Here is a 27,531-nt window from a genome sequence, read left to right on the forward strand (position 1 = left end):
AGAGAAAATATTAGGCAATAAAACTTACAATAAAGTTTACCCCAGGGAAGTAATGAGGATTGAATATGGATACCACCTGCTGTAGAAGTATTGTGAGATTTTAATAAGATTTCAGATTTTACATAAGAACAAGAAGCACACTTGTTGGGCTCGTGGCCAGGCTGCAGACATAGGGTATTAGAGTCCTGAAATGATTAACAGCTAACTTTGGTCACAGTGACTGAGAATTCAGTTATTCAAGAAGATGAAACAGCTGAAGTTTTTATGGGTACCACAAAATAGTCAGATGGGCTTGACTGTGGGAAATGAGAACAAAAGAAGTTTGGAAAGAGGGTCTGCTGAGGAATTCCCCCATCATGACTTCTTTGCAACTTAGTAAACATGTGCAATTCATTGCTTACATACTGGAATTAATGTTCTCCAGAATTTGAAAGTTACAAGTCTGAAGCACAAGAAGTTCATTGCAGTCCCAACCTCCTATAGGTGCTTCTGTAAGGCACCCTGTGCTATCACCTGAAGGCTGGAGTTCCATCGAATTTCTCTAAATGAAATGAAACTTTTTTGATCTGAAACTGATGATCTTTGCAAGCCTAAATAAGCTTTGTATGTATTTATTTTATATTTTAAAAATCGTTTTGGTGTATTCTAATCCTTGAAGCTTTAAAAATGTTTTTATGAACAGGCTCACATTCACTTACATTTTCTGCCACGTGTTCCAGAACGTTGCAAGCCCCTCCATTCGTGGACAGAAATGATGCATATTCCTGACTACTGCGGAGAGATATATATTATACAGAAAGCTATATGACACTACTGACAATCTGCCTTCTAATATCTGTTTGCTTGATATACTCTTATTTGAAAGGGCAGTTTAATGATGCTCTGGAAATGCTGTTTTATTCCCCATCCATTAAATTCAATTAACACAGCAGGTGGGCAGTCAAGGTATTTTGACAACTATTCTCCATATTGAAACTATGTAGCATTTATATTCCAAAAATACTGACATGATAATTTGTAATATCTTCAAATGCTTCTTTGTATGAGTTAAAAATTCAGACACCTGGTTTTTCTACAGTCCCCAAAGCTCACAGTCAAAGGCAAAGCTGTGAAAACTTTCTCAGCTCAAAGCTCTACAACTGCATGTGATGACTTAAGCAGTGGAGTTCCCATCAGGTCTCTGGAAATGATTACAGGGTTTTTCATGTTGTTACCATGGAAGACAGTGAAAGTGTTAAATCAGCAGGATTTGAAGGATCAAATTCTTACCATTCACAGAAAATAGAACCACAATGTCTTCTCTCTGCAGCTGATATATTTTAATACTTCCCACATCCTAGCATCAGCTATGCTTTTACAAGTTGAAAACAAAGATAGGTTTGCACAAACCTACCTGGCGTAGTCAAACAAGTTACACAAGTGCTACCTGAAGCACAGTTTAGAAAATACCTCTTATACTTTGTATATATCTGGAAAGAAATACAGGTTTTTGTATTTGGCAATATTATAGTCCTGTTTCTGGTGTGAGGTTTCTTTGGTTTAAATTTATTTATTTAAACTACTGTTCCTTATCCACACTTATTTCAGCAGTGTGGGACCAGATTCTGCTGCTCCAACACTACTGCTATCAGCTGAGTTACTGGATTAAATCTAACTTGCAGTTTGAAAGAGCAAAATGTGGTGAAATAATGAATATATCATTATTATTGTTACCCTAATTTTGACAGTGTTTGTGTTGTACAACATCAGAGAAAAAGATGGTTCCTGCCCTAAAGAACCCATAGTTTCAGAGTCAAGCTGCATCCCTTCCAGCTCATTGTCTGTCTCTACAGTTATGCACTTTGTCTCTTGCAGGATCCTCCCACATATCTAAAACCTCCCTTATCATTTCAGTGGTTAAATAAGTTGTGAGAAGCAGGAAAGCAAGTTGCCTGTGTGCATGCTTCAATTTACTGTTACTCTAATGACCTTTTTTCATGCTCTTTCATCTCTAAATTTAGCTAACTACTAAAGCCAGAGTCTAGCAGACTGGGGGACACAGCAAACACTAATGTACAGACTGTATATGATTACTCTCAAGAGAACAGCACAGATTACAAGACAGTGTAATTACTATTCTGTAGCCAAATGAAGTTTATTTTATGAAACTGTACCTTTTCAAGTCTAATAAATAATTAGAATCATTCATTCTAGACCAACACATGCAGCACAAAATCAAAAGTATTATTTAAGGGCTGACACCAAGAATTTGAAAATCTGTTCACGTTAGGATGTTTTTGAACAGATGACGTTGTAACTGCCAGGCACAAGTACACCTTAAATCTGAAATGTAATCTTTAAAATAGTTGCCTTTATGCCATTTAATGAGAACGTACTGGAGAATCATGGGAAAGAGTTAAGAATGTGAATTCAAGTATACAGATTCAGAAATGTACTGTACAGATACCGGCACTGTTATTGATACACAACGATGACACTATACTGAGCTTCATGAAATTACAGAAAAGTTATGTCATGGTAAATACTGGTTCATTTTCAGATACAAGAAATTTTGTAAAACAGGAAATATTCTATATTGTTTAGTTGAGATAATGACAAGCATTTTTATTCCCTGAATCACATCCATAAAATCTGATTAGAGTATTAATAAACTTTGTGCTTATATAGATAGTTTTAAAGTTTTAATCATCCTAGTTCTCAGAAATTATACTTCCAGTATTCTAGCCAAAAAGCTTTCCCTCTTTTCTGAGAAAACGGCACAAGCACAACCCAGAAAGTTTGTTAATTCTTTCTTTAATAAAGCAGGCTAAATGTTCTTCCAGAGTAAAGATACAAAGCTCCACGACTAAATCAATACCCAGTCAAAATATGATACTGCCTTTCTGCAGTACATACAACTGACATGACATGCAAGAGACTTTAAAGTAATAAATTACAGATGTGAGATACAGTAAAACAGTCTCAGATCAGCAGTCTTAATGCTGCATCAGTTTTTATCAGCAATTTGCAATACTTATAATTTTTCTATCTGATTATTGTTATCCATGAACATTATGAGCAGGTCATTTCCGGAGAAAAAGAATAATCTTGTATTTTAAATGACAGCTTCTCTTTCAGAATATTCTTAACGTAACACAAAACAGGGTGATGATTTTATGTTTTATCTAACTTACAAGTTTCTAACTTAATGAATATACTAAAATACTTTAAATTATCTCTGCACTGTGATCTAATATCAGAGACAACATATTTGAGATGTGAAAGGACATGGTACAACCAAACCAGATTCATTTACTGGAGTTACTCTGATCTTATTTGTATAATCATCTCTCTGCTTTTGAAGATTTTTATCATATCCCATAGCATGATACACATTCAGCTTATTGGTATTCACTGATTCTTCTTAGAAACTCCCCAAATCTTTATATACTTTCACTACTGTTTTAAAATATGCAACATTAAAGATACAACTCATTTACAAAAATAAAAAACCTGTACAAATCACACTCTTCCATTGGCAATGAGACTGTTCAAGAAAATAGCAATGTGATCCCTGAAACAACCCACTAGAATAGAAATCAAAAGACTGATGCTTAAAAAAATAAAAAAGAAGTAAAAACATTTTCTCCTGCCAAGCTACTGGAATCTTTGAAGGTTTATGTATCACAGAATATAAAACTTTTCTCTCTGTCCCCAGAATATTTCTTTCCTCTTTCCACAGGTACTTCTTCAACAGCCATCCTTTGCTGATGGAGCCACAAGCCTTGCTGTATATGTTAAGGCTAGAAAAGCTTGAAAGACCTAAATAAATCAACCAGCCACCCAATCCCCTGGCATTCATGCAAACTCAGGGTAATAAAATAAACTGGAGACAGGCATGCATACTTAATTCCAAAGTGATCTTTCATGAAGCTTAAAATGAAACCAAAATAAACACCTATCCAAAATGTTATGCATTTAAGATCTTTCATCTAAATAGTCAACTGATTGTTTGCATCACTCTGTTGCAGAGGTGTGATGCTATGCCTGCTCATAACATTCTAGTATTTTAACATTTTACAAGGCACAAATAATCTCTTAAGAATTACATGGTGGCTTTTGAACATGTAAGGACGGCAGCTACCATGTAATTACATGACAATTAACTCTTCCGTTCAGTCACCAACACAGATCTTGTAAAATCTATGACCAGCAAATTACATGTCACCTCATCTTTGGGATACAGTACTTCATTTACAATTACAGACTAAGCAGCAAATAACTACAATTTCATAACTTTGAACAAACACAAGCTTTGCCATGCAAATAGGAAGTTGTTGCATGGTAAATGCATATGCATCTTAAAAGCAAATAATGCTTTTTTTTTGCTGCTGTGACAGAGTGACATACTATCGTTCTTTCCTCCAGCTACTCTGTGTAGGTCCTGCAAGAGGAACAGACTACTCACCACCAGTTTTGTTTTGTGAATTCCAACAGAGGTTAAAGGGATCAGAGAGTACAGAAAGCCCCCCTTATCTACTTGAAAAAAGCTGTTACTAAATGTACTGTGGACTTGATGGGGAAAAAAATACACTTTTCCATAGAAGAACAAGTAACAGAGTTAATTAGAAACTTTCTGTTGGTTAACACTGCTGCACCATTATGTTTCTCGTGATTAGAAATATGGAAATCATATAGTAATATATGTAAACAGAGTCTATAGAAGGTAATAGCAATGAGACATAAAGTGCTTTTACTTATGAACATTTCATTTCACTTTGCAACCTTCCCTGGTAAGTAAGCATACTTGGGCTAGCTTTAGTTCAACCAGCTCTGGTCTACATTATGAAATACTGTTATTTCCCTTGCACCTACTTTTTAACTGGGGTAGTCTGAGTAAAATTTAAAAAAATCATGCCAGGGGAAGTAAAAGTAGACAAAGATAAAGAATGAAAGAGGTGAACTGGGAACTCTCACGGGGAAAAAGTAGAGAAAGGCAAATTCGGCTCTGTTGTGTAGGTCCTCATTCTCAAGGAGTTTGCCACATTAAGTCTCCTTTAAACACTGAGGAACAACTACACAAACCTCTGCCCTGAACACGCCTCAGGCTATTGCAGGATGAAAATGAAGAAACTAGGATTTCTCAAGCGAGAACAAACTTCCTAACAGGATGATGCTTTTAATATTTTTGATACTCATTCCCTACTTCTCTAATCACAGTCTCTAAAGAAACAGTACCCTTTCCTACACAGAAAACCCAGTCAAGCATATTTTGTAAAAGGACAATATTAAATCTAGCCTGTCTTTGCTGCTTCAGGTCTGATGCCAAGTATCTGCACATTTCCATTATGGTACCTAGCATATACTATTCTATGTTTTGGGAAAGCAACAGTTCTATAGTAACAAAGCTCCTAAGAAGGGTAACAGCATAATTAATAATGACTTTATATTAGAACTGGGTTTTACTGGGTCTTTATTTAAGGCATTTATTAAAATGTATATATTATTTTTTTAAAGTAGCAAATTTATGTCTTTTTTTGTTTGTTTGCTTACCTTTTTATTTTAATTTAGGCTTTTGACAGCTGAAATGGGCTACCTTTATCTATTTTCTGTCCTTACAATCCAAATAACTATCCAACCCGTGGAATCACAGAAATTAGAGCCGAGTTGTATTGACAGATTTCCCAAACTCTCCCAAACTGTTTCTTTAGATGTCCAGTGGGCTGACAATAGCAAAGTCAGAATCTTTGCTGTTATTACTACTGTCGTCATCAGGGCTGGAGCTCAGGTTGCTGGAGGAGGCTGAAATGGAACCCATCAGAGGGTCAGAAAATATCAAAGAAGAACGAGACGGAGCTTCTGGCTTCACCGCTGCCTCCTTGTGTGCCTGAAGGGCCTGCACCGGCTCTGGAACAGAACTTTTACTTCTCTCCTCTTCTTTGGAAACCATAATATAGTCGTCAGCACTCTTGCTCTCACTAGTGCTCGGATCAGTTGTAGTCTGGGAAACAACAGCACAGAAAGGACTTGAAGTAAGCACCAGTATTGTCACATAATGAGGCTCATGAAGCATGTCAGGCACATGGGAATGGGACAAAGGAATAATTATTATGCAGAAGTGGCAATGACTAAATAAAGTGAAAAATAAAGTGGGTATTAACTTTGGGTGATACAATTTGTTATTTCACAGAATCACAGAATATTCTGAGCTGGAAGGGACTCACAGGGATCATCAAGCCCGGCTCTTAAGTGAATGGCCCACACAGAGATCAAACCCACAACCTTGGCATATTAGCACCATGATCTGACCAACTGAGCTAATTTAAAAAAGCATAAAATGTAACACTCTAAAAATACTTTTCTGGTCTAACAGTTTTACATGTCTCATCATCACAGCGCATCCACATAGTGACCACAGCAGCCAAGCATAAAACACATACATTACAGCTGCAAAGACTTTCAGTAATTACAGTGGATTCCTGTAGTATTTAGTGAAGTAGTTTTGAGAATTTTTTTGCTGGTTTGCATGTACAATAGCATTTTGGAGCTTGTCAGGAGAATGGTTTGATATAAAATTTCCTAGTAAAACCCCGACTTGTGAAATCTGAACCAACCATAGACCTGGTTCAGTGCGCACCAGTTTGGGTTCAAAAAATCAGGACTGCCAGAGCTTTCAGGGTTAGTGTTATTGACTATTTCCTACCTCTTCCAGAAAATGAGGGTCTGGGAATCCCAATTCTGTCTGGTTAGACCTTGGGAAATATATGTCCCTGAGCACTTAGGTAGTAGCTCAAGACCATACATCAGTGCATCAGAAAACTCTATGAAGTCTCAATCTTACATTCCATTATACTAGCCACATTCAGAATCCCAGATTTTTCAGTCAGAGCTACATGTAATTAGAAAGGGAGACTGCCATGCACAGTAGAGTGGGATTTCTCACGTGTTGACAACTGGCAGCCTTGTAGCTTGGTTGCAACCCAAATGGACAACACTTTGTTTCCTGCTGCAAGAGCTGCATTCAGCTCCTGTCTAATGCTATGTTACTCTGGCAAGAACATGACTGCTTTCTTGGTTGATTCCACACAGGTTTTTTTCAGAGTAATAATGCAACCTGCCAAACAGCCTGTAGGTACAAGCATCCTGAAGTGGTGTGATGCCAAAACCAATATTTGATTACATGAATGCAAGACTGAGAAAAAGGAAAAGTAAAGGGAAATGTGTACCCACATTTGTGGCAATACAAGCCCTACACCTGTGACCTTTCCACAAAAAAAAAAAAAAAAAAAAAAAAAAAAAGAAAAAGAAAAAAAAAGTAAATCAATTCTGGGGTGAAAAGAGATTATAGGTATTATAAAAAGAAAAAAAAAGCAAGCAGTTACAGAACAGAAAAAACAGGAATAATCTGAATGAGATAAAGATGAGTCTAAAGTATGGTATATAAAATTAGAGTACCACAAGCATCAGCCACAACTGCAGTTACAGAATCTATGACCACCAGCAAAATTAATTTAGGAAAATTTATTATTACAGCTGAAAATTATTTTCTTGTTTTGATTACTGATTATAGATCAGAATGTTCTTGTAGCTCAGGAAGCAAAATCCAACTGTGATTATGAATGACTGTAAGATGCAATGGGGGAGCTGGAAGTCTTTGGTTGTCATTTGCATAGTCATTAAAATTGTTAGAAGTCACAATAAAGATAAATATCAGCTGAATGGGAAAATATATTAAAATACAAAATTTTGCCCAATTTTATATTAATAAGGATTCAAATATCTCCCTTTCTAGTAAATTCTGAAATATCCTGTTCTCATAATTTATATTTTTTGTGTGTTATCTACAAGTATGCAGGTCTAATAATATTATATAATTAATATTACTATAGGTTTAATAACATATAATATTCTGTTTTGTAATGAACTAATTTTAATACTTCATAATTCAAATGGAAGTATCTTGAGTCCAAAATTTTACCCGTCCCAGTGTAAGACAGTCGTAACATTGATAGAAACTGACATTTATTATTTTTGGTAGCAACTCCCTTTTCACAGAAATTCATACAAAACCCAACAGATTGGTTTTAGAAAGATCAACAACTAGCCTTTTCTGAGTGTTATCAAGATTGATCTCCAACCCTCTTAATACATGCAGAACCAGAGTAGTTCAAATGCCAAAAACTTCAAGCGGTTTCCATGAAGTTAAAACCACAAAGTTCTATCCTACTAAGAGAGATACTTCACTGTTTAAACACTTCTGAGCTGAAGCATCATTTGTTAATTAGCCTTTTGCTTTCATCTTGTCTGTTTGAAATGCTGTCTTCATGAGCTGTCAGTGAGTCAGCTGCCATCACCAGGGGGCTGAGGACACAGGCAGCACACAACCATGGCTCTACTCCACCAACACAGAATCACAGAATAATTTGGGTTGGAAGGATCTTTAAAGGTCACATAGTCCAACTCCCACAGTGAGGCACAGGGACATCTTCAACTAGAGCAGTTGCTGAGAGCCCTGTCCAACTGGACCATCAATGTTTCCAGGGATGGGGCACCCACCACCTCTCTGGGAGACCTGTTCCAGTATATCACACCATCCTCATCATAAAAAAAAAAAAATCTTCCTTAGATCTAATCTAAATCAACCCTCTTCTAGTTAAAAATCATTTCCCCTTGTCCTATTGCAACAGGCCCTGCTAAGAAATTTGTTTCTATCTCTCTTTTAAGCTCCCCCCCCCCCTTCTGTACTGAACGGCCACAATTAGGTCTCCCTGGAGCCTTCTCTTCTCCAGGCTGAAAATCACCAACTCTCTCAGCCTGTCTTCATAGGAGAGGTGATCCAGCCCTCTAATCATATTTGTCATGCTCCTCTGGACTTTCTCCAACAGGTCCATGTCCTTTCTGTGCTGGGGACCCCTGAGCTGGATGCAGTGCTCCAGGTGGGGTCTCACAGAGGGGAGCAGAGGGGCAGAATCAGCACCCTTGATCTGCTGGCTTCACTGCTTTGGATGCAGCCCAGGGTACAGTTGGATTTCTGGGCTCCAATGCCCATTTGGGAAATTTCCAGCCTCTCATCCACTAGTATTTCCTAGTCCTTCTCAAGCAGGGCTGTTTTCAATCCCTAATCTTCCAGCCTGTATTGATACTTTTTTGGGAGCTCTAAATGCCATAGTCAAAATTTCAGAACTTTGTTCCCATCCCCCTGCCCTGTACAACAGAAATATACATTCCTCTAAACAACCACTGCCACATAATTCACCTGGCCTCTTTCCACAGTTCTATTTAAAACTCTCAGGGAATGCAGTACTGCCTCATTTTTCAAAATTATACACTTTATTATTCCAAGCTATCAAGAATCCTTTATTTCAGTCCTCACACCTCCACCTTGCGTAGGGTGACACAGATCTTATTTAGTGAAACACTTGCCCAGCAAGATCAGTATCTTTGTTTCTGGCATTCCCCAGTTTCTACTTTCAAGAGTGTTCTCTAGTGCAGTTGAAAAAGCATTCTGCTCTTTAATAAAGAAAACCACTCATCCCAATTTCTTCTTGTTACTGTTGAGCTTCCCAACAGTACTCTTCACGCCACCCACACTTTTTGGTTTGGTTAAGGAGACCTATAGGTCACTGAAGTAACAGAAAAGAAGCAAAGCAGAGATATTGACCCCAAAATCCTATAAAAGGGCTGCCTGTAAATGTTTGCCTATCCCTAGCATACACAGGTATTTTGGAACTGATATTTCCAGAGGTAAAATACCTCCTTCCTTCTTCTTTCGCCTGTTTCTGTTTCAGGAAACTCATGCTGACGTGAAGCATGTTTTCTCCCATCTGCTGCCACTACTGAATAAATGAAAAATGACAGAATTATACTTCCAGTAGCTTTGAAAGTTAACAACCTTACGCCCGTTGCCATATGGCTTCTCCAAACAATTTTTCCTGATGAATATCAGCTACTAGGACCAGGCTTATTTCATTTGCCTTCACACTGTGAATGAGTTAAAACTAACTGCAAGGATACAAATCAAGAAAGCTTAGAAGAACAGCAGCTAATTTTGCCTCGTTCTTTGAACAGACATAAAGGCAAGATAATGTGTTAATTATCATTCATTATTTAGCAACAGAAGCCTTCTGTTTGTCAACTGCATGCTGCTACCAAAGCCAAACATTCCAAGAAATGCTTGATTTCTTTTAGCCTTTATCTTTTTTATTTTTTCTTGCATTTTTAATTTTGCAGCTTTCCTTTCTAAAGAAGGGCTATATCCTTATCCTCATTTTGCAGAAAGGGATTTGACACAAAGAAAGAGGAATAACACTTTTTAAAAAAGCTAAGATGATAAATAATTTATTCTTCTATAATAACCAGGCACAAAAGACCAGATTTTAATCTCATTTATAGAATAGCTATACCTGTAACTGTTTCAGCTGTCCTAGAAAATAACCCTATAACTCCAGCAAAGAACAATCCCTACAGTACAAATCACACCAAATAGAATTACAGGCATTACCAAAGTCACAGAAAATGCAAATAGAGTAGAAATTTATTTAGCAAGAAATACATTAAAATGCCTAGAAGTGGTTGTTTTTTAATCCCCCTGCAGCTCTCTGTAAGTACTCCCAGCATGACCCAGGGCACCACTGCAGCCCTCTTTCTTCAGCAGAGCTAAAAGCCTGGGCTGTGCCCTGGTTTGGGCCAACAACTGAGCCCATCAATTAACAGTCTAATTTCACAGTCCACTATTCCGCAGTTCTATTGTCCTGTGTTTTATTAAAAGGGGTCCAGAGCTCTCCTCTTTTTGTTCGATTTTATGTGTGGTGGTTAAAGACTAAGGGCTTGGAAACAGCACAGACTAACTAGGGGGTAATTAGACAGACAGACAAACTATCCCTAATTAATTAACTAAGGATACCACCAGTCCTCCTGGAGTACCATTTCTAACACTAATCTTTTCCTTTACATCAGAGGTGCTGTTACTCATTATCATAATTGGAAGTTCCAGAAGATAAGAGGAGAGGAGGCTAATCCATATGAATGTACCGCACCTCCAAACATTAACCATGCAGTACTAATGCCTCATTAATGCTCTGCAACAGCTTAGCTTGTACAAGCTCTACTCACATTGCTCATAGTTGACTTAGGAGCAGCCTTGAAATTGTGGGAGCCATGGATGCCACTCAGTTCCTGGGACTGGATGTAGATACCCTGACTACACACTGGGATAAGCCCAGACCTCATTGTACATTGCCCGGAAAATCTGCACTGGAGAGAAATCTGTGCAGACCAGGCTTCACTTGCTCCACTCTCAACACCCAAAGAGTCCCAGCATGTCCATGGTACATGGTTTAGACCAGCCTCTGAGTAAGGCTTCTCCAGCATCAGTAGGGTCTGCTCTCTCTCACACACACACACACACACACACGCACACACACACACACACACAAAGAGAGCTTGCTGCCATGTTATATGGCATTCTGCCTTCTAGTTTCTAGATGTACAAAAATCATCAAAAACCATTATTTACCATTTGGAAAGAAAACAGAAGATACTTAATATAAAATGCTAGGAGATCAAGGGCAAAAATAGGATGCCATTATATCAACAGTCCAATACGCTGTATCAGTTTAACCTATGCCTTTATTATGGCAGAAAGTAGTGATTGTAATGACAACAGTTAAGCAAGCAATGAAAACTCCCTAGGAAAGCTTTGTTCTTCACCATTACTAAGTATAAAAAAATAAATCTTGGTATTGCCTCTAATACCAAGGTACAATTAAAATATATATTTTTAACATAGAGTGTTCTAACTCAGGGGGATCATGTGTAATAAATTAAAATGACCCTGCATCATTATTTGAAAAATGAATAAATATTTCCTGCAGTTCCTAAGTACACTTGTCAAAAGTGAACTGACTGCAGACTCAGTTAAGACTTTGAAGTGATAGTGCTGCCACTGATTTATGAGTGTGAGTATCAGCAGCAGGGTGGCAGACTTAATAGAACTCAACACAGAAATGAGCAGGCACAAAAGTACTTATTTTTAAGATGACGTTTGGGTTGGACTGACTCTTAGACAGAGAGGGCCCTTTGTCAATGAACTTGTCCTATGACTGTATGCTTTGTATGTGAAAACATTGTTTACATATTCAAGGAGAAAGTCAATAGAATGAAGTAGAAGGTAAAAGCAACCTCCTTGCTATTTCCTTTTTGGCACAGGCCATGAATACCCTGCAATGCAGTTAATCAGCTCTTACATAATGGGATCCTGGAGGACAAGGACAATGAAAATAATCATGTGGGAACATTTGGTATGGGAACATTTACCTGCAATTTTTACGTTTTTTTTGTAGGAAATTAATCTGTGATTCTGCGATTCAACAGCGTGAAAGAACTCTCCCCAAACACTAACTAACACTTAGACGTAAATATCTGTGTGTGGAGCATAAGGCTACAATAAAAATAATTAATTGCAGTAGGGCAGTAGCTAGAGATACACTTTTAACCCACTCTCCATATGGACCAGGAATGCTGGTATGTCCCACATAATGTCTGGATGTCCTAGAGAAAGTCTCCAAAAAATGGAAGGCTGTCAATGGCCTGCTTGAGACGTTTTTATTTTACCTGTTGTCCTGAGATGAACTGTTGCTTTGTCATGACAGGTCCCTTTAGGACATCACCTGCCCCCTTGTTCTGGTTATTGGAACAGTAATGATCATCAGCAATAGTGATTTGCTCATTTTCTTCAGCTTCCAGCTGGCTCTGGTTGAAACGCAATGAACCTTTCAGGATATCCTTGATCTGTTGTTGAATAGAAAGGGAAAGGATGTAAGTTAAAAACTAGGAGGAACTCTGCATTTTCTAAAGCTCTGTGCAGACTGCTTTCATACACCATTTCCCCAAAATATTTGCTTTGAAAAGACAGGAAGCAAGTCAATATTCATAACTATATTGGTTAAAGACAGAAATAACAGTGAAATGTGGTTTTTATTAGAGTCTGGAAAACAACTATCCAAGAAATCAAAAGAGAATAAAACTGTTAGATTACTCCCTGCCCCGTTATAGATTTAAAATATGTCACATTGCTCTTCATAAAATATATTTTGAGGAAGCAGAGGGCAGTATAATCAGAGCTACAGATGCTCAGCAGCATTCTCATTTTATGTATGTAGTATTTTTTCCTTTAATTGAATGATATTCAAGTGTTGTCACAGTGAAATAATGTAGTTGTTGTCTAGCAAGTACATTTTGCATTAAGAAAAATGATAGCATGGCTTAAGTCCAGCACTTGGTGTTGCACTTCTTCAGTTGTGATCTGAGGCCTCCAAAACTTCCACAGGAGCAAATACTGTGCAAGTTATTTAAACTCTTTATAGCTGAGTTTTATTGTTACAAATAAAAATACACCACAAGGTTTGATGCACCAGTAAAACAGCTACAAGAACACAAAACAGCAGTATACATAAAGAATAAAATAGGAGAAAAAAGGAGAAAGGATTAACAGCTCTGAAGGTTACAAGAAGGTTAAGCTAAGCAATAGTAATACCTGCTTCAAACCAGCCAAGGAAACCAGAATTTCATCTTCTTTTTCCAAGCGTTCTTGCAAAATGACTTCCTGAATATTTCCTATAACATCAAAAGAAAGATAAAAAGAGAAAACATCTTAAATAAACTCAAACATGCTGTTACTTACTGCTGACTGATGCTTTCAAAACAAACTTCTGTGATCTGCAAACACAGTTCTGTATCCAAACCTAGAGACAGACAACCAGGTGAGGCCAGCCTGAGCCTGGCACTGCTGCCAGGAAGCCTCCAGCAATGCTTTGCTCCTGCAGGTTTTCTGTTGCCCCTGTGTACCAAGGAACTCAGGCTACTACTGGCCCCTAGAAGACCACACCAGCCTCTGTGTTACACAGTTTTGAACTTGAAAATACTTTGGAAAGCATTCAGAAACAGTTAGAGAAATCTGCTGCATCTCACAGAAAGGTTTTAGGTAGAAGCACAGCAATCTTCATCTTGATCCCATGGCCACTGCAGATGCTAGAATACTCTTCTTCATCGAAGGACTACAAAAAGTTTAATTCCCCTTCTATTCTCTTCTTTTAGGTAAAAGACCCAGGGTCGAACAAAACTTATTTGACAGAAGGAGCAGTGTAGTACCAACACTTCTGGAGACTCTTGCCTTCCATACCCACAGCATGGTCCTTCAAGGATGCATTTTACTACCCTGGTATAGAGTGTTTGCAGGAAGACAACCCCAGGCAATGCTACACTCCAACACAGCCCAGATAACTCTGGAGATTCAAATAACTCTGAAGATTCAGTTCATTCTTTGGCCTCCCAGCTCCTGCTTTCCCACTCTTTAAGAAAACAGCAAAAATTCCTAGAGACAGATTGGCAGAATGAGATGGTATCTGTCAACTGAAAATGACAGGATACCCCTTTGTGCAACTCCTGTCTTACATACACAGACTGAGCCCAAATCCCTCGGTGACACTCATTTGGGAAGAATGCTTTGCTGCTCATGAGTATCTGTATCCAGGTACTTCACAATTAGAGCTCTGTACTATTAATCCACACCTGCATTGCATTTGTTTTTAACAACATCCTGCATGTTCAGGGCCCAAATCAGTGAAAAGCCAGAACTGCTGTTAACAGATGATCCTGACAAGGACAAATATGATGACACTGCCAACTCTGACACAATATGAAGTTTCAAGTAAAAGCATTGAGTAATTTGGTATGAGTTTTGTGTTTACAGAATAAATAGCAATATAATAAGATGTGGGAGACAGGACAAGAATAAAGATTAGAAGTGGAGAGGTAGATTTAAAATTTGTGTATAAACACAAGTTTGAAATTGAGTTGGGGCCAGAAATCAGTAATGGGTATAAAGGAGGAACGGAAAGGGCGAAGAGGAGAAAGGATCAATGCCTAAGTACTAAATGAACCGCTAAAAAGCAATCTGAGACATAGAAGGAATGAAAGAGTCTAGAACCATGAAAGGCAATAGCTGACAAGATGATGTGATCGAGGTCAAGAGCATCAGTGAAGGTACCACAACTCAGCTTTGCGTAAGCAGCTTGCCTGAACAAGGAGATCTATGCTCACATTATTTAGCACACATTATTTACTATATTACAGTAGCAATGTCCTGCAGCAATGTTGTTCAATTGTCAAATTGTTGTACAATTGAACAATTTTACATGAGAAAGACACTGCATTATGAAGGCCAGAAATAATAAAAAACCAGATCTTTCTGCAAATATGTAGCATCTTGAATTGAGAAAAATCCATAATTATTGCAACATTTTACTTGCTTTTTTATTTTATATCTAAATTGTATATTCCCTCAATTTGGTAAGTAAAATATATTTATATTTATTTATAAAAGAATAACTTACATTCTCTTTTCCACTGTTTCAAAGAATGCATGATTGCCTTCTTTTAAAAGATCCAGAATTTGAAACATCAGAAGTCCAAAGCCTTCATAGGCAGGACAGCCATGCTTGACCACAGCCTGAATCACTGAATTCAACTGTCTTTTCCATTTCTCAGCATTAGAAAGGAAAGTATTCCATTAGTGTGTGATCCCGACATCAATTAAACCGTACATTAAAAAACTAGGGCATGCACAAGAAGTAAGCAGATGGACCAAGAAAATAATTCAAAGCAAACCTCCAACCTGCTGAAGACTAATGGAGAAAATATAAAAAATCGGGAAAAAAGTGCAAGAAAACAAAAGCTGAATGGTATTCCACATGATGTGGAAATACTCTACTATTATTACTGACCTTTAGAGATGTTTTGTGAATCAGTATTTAAAAAAATAAGGAAAATAATTTATCATCACTGTAAAACCCAGCTGAAACCATGTTTGATGAACCAGTAGATTGAGAAATTTCTAAAAACTTATGAATGGAATATGATAGTTACCCAGAAGTAAAAATTAATAGAAATGCTTGTATCATCATATATATACTTTAGCAAGATTAATGCCAGATTTTAATATTAGTTTCAGAGGAAAAAAGATTAGGAGCAAAAAGGTAGGAAATACAGCCAAAAAAGTAGCAACTGAGGCATAAAGGCATAAATTGGGATGTCCTTTTCTAGCGCAATGAAACAGAAGGAAGGTAGAATTCCTTGTGGAATTGGCAATTAATCCTTTTCTTAAATATGTCCTGCATATGAACTGCACGTGCACGTGGCTTCTAATCTGCCGCCCTCATCTCTTTTGAACGCAAAGTTTTTTAACTTTCAAATAAGTGGAACCCAAATTTACCAATGCTCATTCTTCTTCCCTGGCTAGTGAGTAGGGAGGAATTAAAAATATAATCCTTAGATGAGTGAAGCATACAGGCAATGTGATTTTGCATGAGTGCCTCCTTGCATGAGTGCCATCCTTCTGCTGGGACCCCCTTTGAAATCCACATGGACTGGAAAGAGAGTTGGGAAGAAGAGGAGGGATGGCAAGAAAGTTGGTATGTGCTCTGCAGCTGCTTTCCTGTGAATACCTGTGCCATGGCACAGCATCCTCACTGGGGGACTCTCATCCAAGGTTTTCCCACTGCTGGGGGGACCTCATAGGGCAGTCAGTTGCTGAGATGAAGAGGGAAAATAAGCTCTCAATTGCAAACAAAAGCTTATTTTACCTTTCTGTATCTCAGAAGGTACCCTTGCAACTGGAAATACTTTAAAATATACTATTTCAAGAGCACTATATTGATATATATCAATATAAAATTATTCAGCTGAAGGACTTTTACTTTAAGCTGAGATGTATAATTTAATTATTCTTCCTTCATAGGAGATGTTATTGTACTTTGAGAGAAGTGCTTCATGTATATGAATGAATTGGCCACATATTGATTTTTTTCCTTATTTGCTGCTCTATATCAGTACCTCACAGCTGTTTTTTTAATAAAAAAGTAACTATCTTTAAAAAACCCTGCAGATGTCAATTTGGAATTGAAAACACCTTCCTACCTTAAAAAAAAACCAAAACATTGATACAATGAATCAAACAAACAGATTATGTGATATCTATATTATTCAAAACTGAGTCCAGTTTGATTCTGTGCTATAAATATCCATCTCTTGGGATAACTGTTGTTATTCAAAAGTTATCAAAATCCTATTGTACAAAGAAAATTAAGGTTAAGGTCAAATATTCCTGACTGCCTTGTTTGTTTGTTTTTTTTTTTTTCTTTCTTTCAAGATTTCATTTAGCTGATGCCAAGTGTTTTCTGCAGAAAAATACAGTATTTCTTTATTCAATTATGTTATTAGTAGAGGAAAACAAAAAGTGAATTTTGCAACTTCTCACCTGGTGGTCAGAGCACTGCTGTGAGATGTACAAGATACCAGACAAGACTCTGGATTTGTTTCAGAATAATGCTAACAAACAACTACCACAAAATGAACTGTCATACCCTGACTGTGAGCCTGACTAAGCCTCAGAAATACCAGAGCTGTTAAACCAGTTGTTCTCTTCAGAAGTCAGCAATATTATCCACTTTGATGGATGCTCTCAAACCAGATTCACATCTCAAAGGACGCCTTTTATATAAAGGATTAGAATTAATTTTGGGTACTTATTCTTAAATGAGCAGACCTGTTTAAGTTTGATAGATACCAGACCAGTAAATCAATAATTACTTCCTGAGTGATCAGCTGCCTTGATATACTTTACATCCAACTACAACTACGGAGCAGAACATGCAAATGACTGCATTCATGTCCTTTTTTAAAAAATATGGACAAACACTGTGGCAGGTAGTGAGTTTGTTAGCAACAGTTGAAACAGCTAAAAATTAAGATGAAATGTATTTTATTTCTTGCTCTTACAGTTATGGCAAATTGTGAATCACTTTACATGCACACTCACTGTAGAAGTAATTTTTTTTAGAAGATCAGGATTTCTATTTCCTTCCCCTAAATTAATTGCTAAATTTTAAACTGAAGACATGCTATCTATAGCAATGAAAGAGGAAAAACATCCACAGCAGCTTATGGCAGGAAAATTAGAGAAAGCTTATGCTCTCTGATGATTGAAATGCTCTATATTCCGTGATGGTGTGAGCAGTCACTGCTGAGTTCCCAGGCCAGGGAAAGGGGCTTTTCAAAACATTCCTCGCTGAATGTGGAAAAGCTGTTAGGCTTGGCATAATTATTTTAGAGGCTTATTAAATAAAGTAACTTTCACTGAAAATTTTGCTTGCATTCAATACAGATTTTGCAAGAAACCCAACCACCCAACCAGAGCTGCACTGGGATGAATGGGAAAACTTGTCTGCTGTAGACAAGGTCCCCTCAGGCATCTCTTCATGCCCATCCATCCAGAAGACAAGTCTGCACCTCTTCCCTTCCACCGAGGAGGTGGGAGACAAACACCCTGCCAGATGAAGGCACAAAGCACATTTGACATAAAATCAGATGGATGTGGAGAAAACCAAACTTCTCTGAGGTTCTTTGTTTTTTCTCACTGCTGCTTTTGCAGCGCATCTCCCTCCTAATGATTTCTATTTTAAGCTGGTCTCCGTGGGGCCTTTCCAGGAAGACGACTCCTGCTGAGAGGAGCTAACTTGAAATAGCTGCAAGCTGTATTACGAATGCTGCTTTTCTACTACTAGCTCCTGATCAATGACTTGTGAACAAGCAACAGTCCAGAGTCATGTTAAATTGACTTTTTTCACCCTTGTTTTCACTACTGAGAAGAGAGCTCAAACTCAGAATGCAAAAGTACCTTCTCAGTTCCATCGTAGGCAGGAGCAAGGAGAGAACTGAGGATATTTCTACACTCTTTATTTTTCCAAAACAGGAAAGCCAAAAAAATCCCAGTGTTCCCACATATGGCAAGGCACAGCCAACTCTCTGGACTCATATTCCAGTACTGTCGTCTGATTGCCTTTATGAAATCAGGGTTTACAGAAAATGTTTCCAACATTCCCTGCACAATATACTAGTGACAGCAAGACTGCCTCTTCAAGAACATTAAGGGGCTAGAAGGACAGACTTGGACTTTAGCTTCTGATAATTAACCTTTCTCTCTTTTCACAACAAATACTGCTTTTCTACCTGAACTTGGTCAGATAAAAATGAACTCTAGACCTTAACACTGGTTTGTGGCTTTTCTAGAAAGACTATGCTGTATGACATAGTGATATTGCTGTTTAATAATGCAAGTCAGGATGTTTCCAACCACTGCATTTTCCTTCCAGCATTAAAAATACAAATGAGTTAAATTCCCTTCTAGAACAACAGTGTTTGTGATCTAAGTGTTGATGAAGGTAACACTGCTAAGCAGCCTTTCATTTACTTATCTCACTGTGAATGCCAACACTTCCAGTAACAATTACACATTATATTAAAAGCACCACTTAGCAACATTTGAGTCTTAAAAGAATTTAAAGATCCTAAAAATCTGAAATTATCTGTGAAATACTGCATTCATCAAAACATTTATTTGAATATAAATGATTTATACAGTGTTGAATATAAGTGATGTATTTATACTTCTGATTCATGTGTTGTGCAGAGCACCACCACTTCATCAATATTTGAAGTGTGGTAATGCTTGTGACATCAGAGAAACAGTAGGAAAAAGTTACCAATCATCAACTCATAGCAAGGCACAGAATTGCAGATGTACAAAGAAGGAGATTGGAAAGGGTCATGAAGTAATTTCGTCCATCTCTTGCTCAAAGACACAATCAATTCTTAGCTGTGAACTCCAATTTACACACAGTAAGCAGATTATGCTTAACATATACCTTACATCTGTATATTTATTGAAATAATGGGGAAACTAACAATTTAGTCCTACAACAATTTAGCTTCTGCTAAGGTTTTACTTCCTTAAAGCTGGAACTGGAAGAGAAACCACTGCCTAAGAGATACTGGAAAGGAAAGGGTGGATTGTCAGTGTACTTCAGTATAAAAGAGATGCTCATTGAGCAGCAGGGAGGAAGCAATGGGAATTCACTGAAAGTTGCAAGGAAAGCTGTTAATCAGGTAATGAGGGGCTATGTAAGCTTCATTATTTTAATCTCCTTTTCTACTGGGATGAAAGCATCTGTAGGTGCCTACCACAGCTGGACTTTCAAGACTGGTACAGTCGTTATAGAAAGAAAAGAGGCTCGCTCTGAGTTGAACCAGTTGTTTCTGACCTTAAGAGCTACCCTTAAGTGACAAAAAGGTGGTTACAATTCATGGAATATGAAGAATTACACTTTTATTCTTCATATATATATATATATATATATATGAAGAATTACACTTTTATTCTTCATATATATATATATATATAAATAAATGTATGTATTTGTAAAATGACTAGAAGTGACAGTCTGAAAAGACGTCTGTACAACAAATACTTGTTCCCAGTAAACATTCCTACATTTGATTTAGTAAATTTGCTAATGTTCTTTCTTTATATGCTCTTTTTATAGGTTATTTTACATCCTTATTTCTAACCAAATACAGCAATCCCTTAAGACTCATGGGCCTGTGTTGATGTGGCCTTTTATACTGATAGCATTTCTAATCACACTGGATTTATAAACCATGGATTATTTTATTTATGTCCCAAGCATAAGAGAACTCATTTAATGCATTTACTTCCTCAACAAATACTAAAGTATTTCATTTTGGCACAGGGCAGCAAAATAATTTCCATTTCATTTTATCCTTACAAAAATGTCATAACCTTTCATCATATCACATGACACATAAAACAAGAATTCAGTACTATCTTGCATACATTTAACATGCACTGTGTCCAGATCTGTATTGGACAGTATGTCAGTCCCCAAATACTAAGCATTAAATCAACTTCCTCCTCTTTTTTCTCCTTTGTAAATGATCCTTAAAATAAAATGCATCCTTATAACAATCGCACTGACTGATAAAAGAGGAAGGAATTAAATCAGTCTAATTAAACCTTTAAAAGTGTTATTTCACACAACAACTAAAATTATACTAGCAACTATATCCTGTATGTTTTTATTTCTTTATTTTAGTATTTTTTTCTTCCTTGCTCATGGTGCTTGCAATAATCACAGTGAAAATGTGGCTTTTTGAACTGTTTTTAATAAATCTTCCAAATAATATTTGTCTGGGAGATGTCAGGAAGTGCTAGTGAATATACAAGTGCCAGGACTGCTTGATTTTTGTGGCAGGGATGTACTGTGATCACATCCAAAGAACTCTCAAAAGATTGGTTTTCATTTTTCTTGTTACTATGATGGCGTAATTTCTGGGCATTTTGTAAATACATGCAGTTTTTTACCGGCTATCTATGAAAGCTGAGAGCTGACATGCCATTCCACAGGCAGGATGCTGGTGGTGTTTAGAAGGATGGGAGATGAAAACTTCACTTTTCCACATCCCTTCCATAATCCACAGTGGAGGGGCAGAGATGTACTGGAATACTGGTGAAGGACATAGCAACATATTACAGATAGCAGGACTGAAATTGGAAAATTCACCACAAGCAAAAGCCAACAGCCCTGTATGGGTAGCTCAGAGAAGGATTTATTTGCTTTGGCTTAGTGAAACCATGATGCTTAAGTATAAACTTACTAGATGTGGGTCAGACCTAAGGGGTTTTTGTGATGTTGCCTCCAAGACAAGAAGTGATTTAAAGACCTGGATATTGAGCAACATATTTCTGAGACCCACCTGAATCTCCCTCTGGCAGCTGGTTCAAGTTAAGCAGTAACAGTATGAAGGTGAAATTAATAAAACCAGGCAGACTTATGTTTCCTCTGTATAATTGGGTACCTTTTCACATCTTTCTAGGGTGTTGTGCAGAACCCTGTGAGCTAACTCTGCAGAACTGGTATGAATCCTCAGGGCTTTATAGCTGAGGCTCTTTACAGCAAGAAAGCAGCTAAATTGCTTCTGAATCTCAGCTAGCTGAGGAAGCAACCATCTGCATTTACATAGTGCTGTCCTTAAGCAAAAGCAAGTGGGGAATGACCTTAGTTTCTCTACTTTTATAACCTGATAAATTGCCCATCAAAAAAAAATTCTATATAAAGATCTCCATATCCAAGTTAATACTGAACCAATGTTCCTTTAAATTGCTTCTCATGAGAAGGACTTCCTGTGCTATGTGTGTAATTATTTGGTAAACTTTCCCACACTTGGAGGTCTGAAACCATGTTAGAAACAAATAGTAGGTTCTTCTCTCTGAGATAGTGGTGATGGATTGGCTCCTGTCCCGTATCAAGAGACAACACTTTGAAATTCAGCACTTTTCTTTCTGGAACAAAACTGGCAAGTTAATATAGAACCTCCATAATCTCTCATATTGGTACTTGCCTATGGAGGGGGAGGGCTGATACTTCTCCAGGGCTTTAATTCACTTTTTGTTAAGAAGCTGCACTTTAATTGTGGGCCAGCGTGGACATGGTCCTAACCCTAAAGATACTAGAACAGCAGAAGGTATCAGATGACAGTGTCATTAGCTGGTGTCACCTGAACTGCCATTTAACAGGCTTGAGACTGGGATGTAAAAAAGCTCTGCTCTTTGAGACACTCCAGACTGACTCCATGTTGAACAAATATTTCAAACTCAGTCCCATGTCCAATGTGAAGGACAAGAGAGGAATCTTCCAGCAGACACTATCAGGCCCTCTGAGTGCTGTTTGTGTGCACGTCTCTTAAGTTTTTCATGATCTACTCTAAGACATCAGACAGATGTCACATTTACCAGTTACCAGGAAAAATCTTTTTTTCTGAATGCACTTGCTAGCTTGATGCTTTTATTTTCACAGAGTGCAAGAAAGGAAGAAACAATCAAAATTCTTCAAAGAAGAAGTAACATTATGACAAGTAATAATATTGTAATACTTAAATGGTGTATTACAGCTTTCTGAATCATTGAGCCTTGAGGAATTTATGTGCACTAACAGTAGAGTATCTCCCAGAAAGAAAGATGTTTAAGAATATTACCATATTTCTGAAACCACCAGTGACAATATCATTTCCTGAAAAAGGCTAGTGCTTGTGGGAAAGTAACATCAAGAAAATGTATCTGTGATGATGCTGGAGCAGCGATAGCTATGGCAACTATACTTTTTCACTATTAGCTGAGTAATATTCTGCATTTATTTTGTGAACAGAGCCACATGACAGGTTTACAAGTTTGGATGTATCTTCATTTTAATAATGGAAAAAAAAAATTGAACACAGAATTTTTTTTTTTTTGAAAGCTATGGCAAGCTTGTGACAACAGGTGGGAGCAATAGCAAAATCTACTTCCCTGTATTGCCATTTCACATACCTAATTTTGACATTTGTCCTTGGAGTTATTAAAAGGAATTTCCCCTGAGCAGTACTCCAGTGGCTAAGGGACACAGGGAAGAAAAGGAAAGTTCTTTCTAATTCACAGCCCTAAGATGGAGAACAAGACCACAAAATGACTTTCCTCCATTTTAATGAACCCCCTATTTCTAATTTCTACCCATTGCACTAAGTAGCAATATTTCAGGACCATCATTCATTGCCATGGTAACATGCCTTGATATTACAAGCAGTTAATTATGTCGTTGCCATGTTGTAGACTGTGGGGTTTATTTACAGAAAGAGATAAACATTTAATGAAAGCATCTCTGAACATATGAACAAAATAAAAACTGCCACTCTATCTCTCATATTCAAAACAGCATAGATAATTTCATGGTTATTTTGATAATTTCTCAGCTACAACACATCAACTCTGTAATGAAGTAACTGCATCTGACTGTCATCTGGATTCCCCTTGTAAGGGAAAGAACCTGAGAAAAGACAGCCAAAAAATCCTCAACTGTCTCATAAACCACGAGAAGAATATTCTGTTATTGTTTGATATTGTGATAATTTTGTGGCAAATGGTTGCTGGATGTGCATTTTTATAAGCCTGAATTAATATTGTTTTGTTATAACGTGACCTGCAAATGCAATGCATCCTACAAGAAAAAGAATATTGGTTGAGTAATAATGTTTGAAAAGACAGGTTTACAACATCAATCTAAAAAAAAAAGGGAGGTTTTTAAGAATAAGCACTTAAATTTTATCAAATTTAAAAGGCAGGCCTGACTGCTTGACTGACATATTCATAATTCACAGAAATGTCTAACTCTTTGCTGAAAGAATTAGTTGTTTTTATCAACAATTTAGACAACCATTAAATATATGATGGTTATGTCTGCAGTTAGAAGGGCAAAAGAAAACTGAGTACATCACAGAGTTACCTGAATTATTCAGCTAAAATACCAAATGGCAAGTGAATTTTAATATCATCAAATACAAGGAACACATGTGGAAATAAACATTTCCTGATTTTACCCACAGGATAAATGCCTCTGTTTAGAAAGTTGTGACTCACCATATTTTAAAGGTCATAACATATTATCACCTCTAACTATCACTGTATCAAAGAGCACTAATGTGATGCTGCATTACAAATGTTTAAAAAGAGCAGTGCCACATGAGAGCAGAGAGATGACCTTCCCTGTACTAAGTAACCACTTTCCTGGGCCCAGTGCTGGTACAGCATATCCTGATACAATTATCCACTTGAAAAGACATATGAAAATCCTGAAGAATTCAAAGGAAGACCACAAAAAATAATCTGGTCTAAAAAGTAACTCATATAAAATAAAATGCAGTGTTCTTCTTAGCAAAGACAGTACTGAGAGATTACTTTATCATTTCCTATAGGTAAATTAAATAAGGATTTTCAACTTTGTTATTAAAAATGCTACATGAGCCAATAGCTGGGTGGTGAAGTCAGAAAAATTCAGCCCCAGAGGAAGAAGTAATATCCTTGAAGTTAAGTGTTCTGACAGTTTACAAGAGGAGTGATATAACTCCTCTGCTCTGCAGTTTCTGAAACAAAGCTATTTTCATGGGTAAACAGATACCTGGAGGAGAATCAGATGTAGCAGCCCTTGCTAACTTTTCCCTTTAGAAATAACCAGATATGCTCTTGGGTTTTACTTTGCTGCCCTTCTCTTGAAGCCCTGAGCAGTGTATGGACTCTGGAGATAATCCTCAGGGGGTGTTCTGTGGTACACCAGAGAATTCATTTTTTTGCACAGCCTGCTGGGATTTTGCACATCAGCAAGAATTGTGGCGGGTTTTTTTTCCTGCCTTCATGTGAATCATCCGCTGGCGACTTGGGCATACCTAAACTCATCAATTTGATGCAAGTGTAGAGGTTGTGAAGGTTGGTGGTGTCTCTGTCTCTCTTGTGCTGTTTATCACTCGTAACTGTTAATCTCTATATGATATAAACACACCAGTGTAGAACAAATTTACAAAGTTAATAGTCCATGATGTTGACAAGACATGCAGGAATATTGTGAAGAAGTACAGGGAGTAGACATGGAAGAGACTAGGCTGGCAGCTCTGAGAGTGTTGCAGGGGTGTCACAATGCACCCAGCAAACCCCACAGTCAAAGCACTATAAGGGATGGTTTTCCTTGTCCTGTGAGGGTAACAAACCACTCCACAGTTCTCCTGGGAGACTACTGGCCCTAAATGGTCTTGTTTCCAATATATTTGGGAAAGAGAATTTAACACCTGGATACGATCACAGATCATATGCTTTCAGTTCATGAATCCAGTGCTGAAAGGCAGACTGCTTCAAGGAGCTTTGTCTGGGTTTATTCTGATCTCTGGTGCAGCTATAGATGGTGAAATGTTTATGCTTCGAACTGATACCCTTGCTAAACACTCCTCGTCTTCTTTCCCAGAGGAAAGAGACTTCAGTTTTTCTTCTTGACACAGCATTCTTTTCCCCATCATTTCAGTAGCTAATAATTTATCCCTTTGCTTGGTTCTAATCTCATCATTAGTCATGTGCCTGAAGGCAAAGCAATACAATACATCAGACTAAAGCTGTTGGGGTTAGAGGTTTAGGCTTGGCTTTTCAAGGCTGTAATTCTCAACTTTCAAGCAATACAATATTTATAACTTTTCCTAGGTTTGTAACAGTGGCTAGTAAAACACCCACATGAAAGAAAATACAATTACAATATGGTTTTCACATCTGAACCTTCTGGCTTGACAAACTTAGCTATCACATGCTTAGTTCTACTCACTGAAATACTCAACTTTAATTTGTTTTGCTCAGATATTGCAGGCCATAAATAAATCTTAAAATTATTGCAGTTTTGCCCTGATTTCTCAACAATGGTGCTTTTTTCACATAACTAAATATACTAACATTTAGAGTTCAGCTCAACACAGTTTAAAACCAGCAATTTTATCAAAACATGGTTAAAAATATTTATACTTGATCTGAGTGAAGCTTTTTGTTTACTTTCTCTTGTAAGATTTATCTTGACAATATGTAGGCAGAATTTTAGACTGGTGTATTTGCTGATTCTGTTCCCAATGCATTGACTTTTATCTTACTATATTTCTTCTGTTCTGAGACAAATATCAAACTATCCAGCCTACAGTAACATTTTAACATATCAAAGGTAATAATAGATTGTAAAAATGTTACATTTAATGAAAGTATATTAATCTTATACAACTATTGCTGCATGCATCAAGAATCACTGTGGGACTGTTAAACTGCAAATGGACTTCAAGTCTGTAAGTTCTCATGGTTTGAGCTCCAACAAGTCTCTTACAATACAAGAAATCAAAGGCATCTGTGCTAAAATTACTTCTTATTAGTATCGTCAGTGGCTATCCTACTCCCAAGTTTAGAAGTGTTGCAGAATAAAGATACAGAGGCTGGCAGCATCTGATAGAACAACTGAATACATCAATTCAATCTTCATCATGGCTTATAAAATAATATGCACTGTACTACATAAATATTGTTTTAGTTCTAATACAATCACTGAAAGAGCCTTTGCAAAGACTTACAGGTTAATTCAAGGTACTGCACTTACCAAGATGCGTGTTCATCATCTTTGCACAATATTTGCACATGGCTTCCAAATCATTTAGCTGTCCTTGTAGGAATGAAATCTGGGCCTCTAATTCCTCCTCCTAAAGTGAAGAGATTATTAGCATTAAAACCCCCAAAATTTCTATAATGCAGTGTAAAAGTAGTAGGTCAATCCTTGACATGCTTAGACCTCTTTTAACATTTTCTATTCCTTTGTTCTTGGAAAGTTTTGTCATTTCATGGAAATAGGGTTTGGTTTTAGTATCTCAGTGTTTATTAGTACTACTCTTTTTCCTTCTAAGGAGTTAAATAAAAATCTATCTACATTGACCTCAGAATGATTAATGATCCAGGATTCTTTTACAGACCAACTACCTGGTTTCACTTGTGCAAACACACTACCACAGCACTGTCTATAAAACTCACCAAATGAGAAAAATCTTAATTTCTGGCTGAGTAATTTCCGTAATTTCATCAGCTATTCCTTTGAAACTTTTTTTTTTAATTTCAATAAATATATTTCATGAGACCTAGTATTGCATCTCAAGGATGCATTACTGCCATATATTTTGGCACACTTATTTTTGTAACACATCATCCTCTATGACTATTTAATCCCTACACTTCTGTGCACAGCCAACTTCACTTTAATACACCATCATACA

General features: G+C 37.2%; 1 protein-coding gene across 6 annotated transcripts in view; it reads right to left on the minus strand.

The window, feature by feature from the left end:
- Positions 1 to 2,109: 2,109 nt before the first annotated feature.
- Positions 2,110 to 27,531, minus strand: part of TBC1D5 (TBC1 domain family member 5) — a 317,972-nt gene continuing 292,550 nt past the window's right edge. For all 6 annotated transcript variants that reach the window (XM_053978144.1, XM_053978285.1, XM_053978212.1 and 3 more), the window contains 4 exons: positions 26,868 to 26,967; positions 13,514 to 13,593; positions 12,592 to 12,768; positions 2,110 to 5,980 (listed from right to left, as the gene is read on the minus strand). In XM_053978144.1, coding sequence (XP_053834119.1) covers positions 5,687 to 5,980; positions 12,592 to 12,768; positions 13,514 to 13,593; positions 26,868 to 26,967 — 651 coding nt within the window. In that variant the 3' untranslated portion in view covers positions 2,110 to 5,686. The remainder of the gene's footprint in view (positions 5,981 to 12,591; positions 12,769 to 13,513; positions 13,594 to 26,867; positions 26,968 to 27,531) is intronic.

This window comes from Vidua macroura, chromosome 1, assembly GCF_024509145.1.
Source record: "Vidua macroura isolate BioBank_ID:100142 chromosome 1, ASM2450914v1, whole genome shotgun sequence".
NCBI classification, from domain to species: Eukaryota; Metazoa; Chordata; class Aves; order Passeriformes; family Viduidae; genus Vidua; species Vidua macroura.